Here is a 1604-nt window from a genome sequence, read left to right as displayed (position 1 = left end):
ATAGAGAATGGAAAGGAAATGAACAGAGGAACAAAATGGGAGGAAGAGGATCCAAGCGGGAACAGCTGTGGGGACAGCAGAGAGACTCAGAAATGAGAAAGGCGCCCTCGAGAAATGCTATAGAAGAAAAAGAACGTGAATTACTCACTTCATGAGAGATGATTTTTTTTAATGGCTAATAAAGAACATAAAGATGAACTTATCTAAATGTCTGTTGATAAAATGAAAAGAAACGCATGCTTGCTTATGCCTGCTAGCTTCTGGAATATACACTTTTTTCTGGAGAGAGAAGCGTATTTCCTAAACTCAAGCCAATAGGTCAACAGATGTTTCAGAGGCAGCAGCCCACCTCCTGGAGTCTGAATTTCCTTCTCTGTCAGATGAGGGGATTTTATTAGGTCAGTGACTCCCAAACGCACTATGTGCTACATATCAGAATCATCCAAGGAGCTTTTTAAAAACTGCCCACGCCTGAGTGCCCAGAGAGTCCCTGAGAATTTGTGAAAGATCTCCAGGGGTTCTGCTGTGCAGCCAAGGTTGAGAACCCCTACTTTCGATCGTCTCTCAGGCCCTTCTCAAATGTAAGTCCACACCGTTTCGTGTGTGCCTACGAGATCACGGAGGAGGAACGGGTGTACCTGCAGCAGAATCGTGTTGCCATCGTAGTCTCGCGTCTGCCACCGGGTGCGGCTGATGGGGACGCACGGATGGGGTAGGAGAGGCACTAACTGGCCGATCTCTTGAACCTTGAACTGCAGCACCGAAGACTCTTTCGGGTCCACCGACATTCCGAGTGGCAGCTGCTTCAGGGAGAGCTGAAGGGCGAAGCTGTCGGTGGCATAGAGCACGAAGAAACAGAAGTCGCTCTTCTGCGAGGTGGCTTCCCTTTGCAGGATCATCTCATAGAGGCGGATGGCGTCGTCGTAGTTATCGAAACTGCAGTAGAGCGTCACCCTCAGGATCTCTGAGCCACAGTGCACCTGCCTCACACCCCAGACCGGCATCTGGCTGTCCAGACTGTAGAAGTCCTGATTGGCAAGGATGTAGGGACACGGGCTGCCCTGCGCGTTCGGGGCTGGGTAGCACCGCCACGGCCAGTGCTGCAAAGAGTCTAGAACGCGCAACAGTCTCTCCTCTCCGAGGTTTTCGTGCAGAAAGAGCAAAACAGACATCCCCGGGAACCGAGATCGCTTGGGGTGGCACTTGTCATAGTATTTCACTGGACTGACCCGCTCTGACACCAGAAAGAGACGAACTTCCGGGCAAATGCATCCGAGGAGCTGGTCCAGAGTTTGCTGCAGCTGCGCGCCATGCCCAGAGTTGGCCAGGAGGTGGACGGTCATGGCCAAAGGTTCTTGCGTCTCGTCCATTCTGGAGCTGCCCAAGGATGACAACGCGTGCAGGCCCCCTGTGCAAGCTCCTGCGAAGAGCGAAGGGGCGGTCGGTGCTCACGCGGAGCCTGCTGCCCACCAGGAAACCTCCAGCTGCGTTAGAACGAAGCAAACCCTTGATCCTGGTTGCATCGCTGGGGGTCCCACAGTGAGAGAAGCTACGCAAATTGGGGCACAGCAGCTTCCGCGACACACGACAATGGTGGGGTGGAT

At 53.2% G+C, this 1604-nt stretch overlaps 1 protein-coding gene across 1 annotated transcript in view; it reads right to left on the bottom strand.

Moving 5' to 3' along the window:
• Positions 1-1370, bottom strand: part of FAM124B (family with sequence similarity 124 member B) — a 7371-nt gene extending 6001 nt beyond the window's left edge. Inside the window, exon 1 of the mRNA XM_011364085.1 lies at positions 639-1370. Coding sequence (XP_011362387.1) covers positions 639-1370 — 732 coding nt within the window. The remainder of the gene's footprint in view (positions 1-638) is intronic.
• Between the last annotated feature and the right edge of the window lie 234 nt (positions 1371-1604).

The sequence above is a fragment of the Pteropus vampyrus genome, unplaced genomic scaffold (genome assembly GCF_000151845.1).
Source record: "Pteropus vampyrus isolate Shadow unplaced genomic scaffold, Pvam_2.0 Scaffold93, whole genome shotgun sequence".
NCBI classification, from domain to species: Eukaryota; Metazoa; Chordata; class Mammalia; order Chiroptera; family Pteropodidae; genus Pteropus; species Pteropus vampyrus.
The sequence above is the reverse complement of the archived record's forward strand: the minus strand, read 5'-3'. Positions and strand labels throughout refer to the sequence as shown.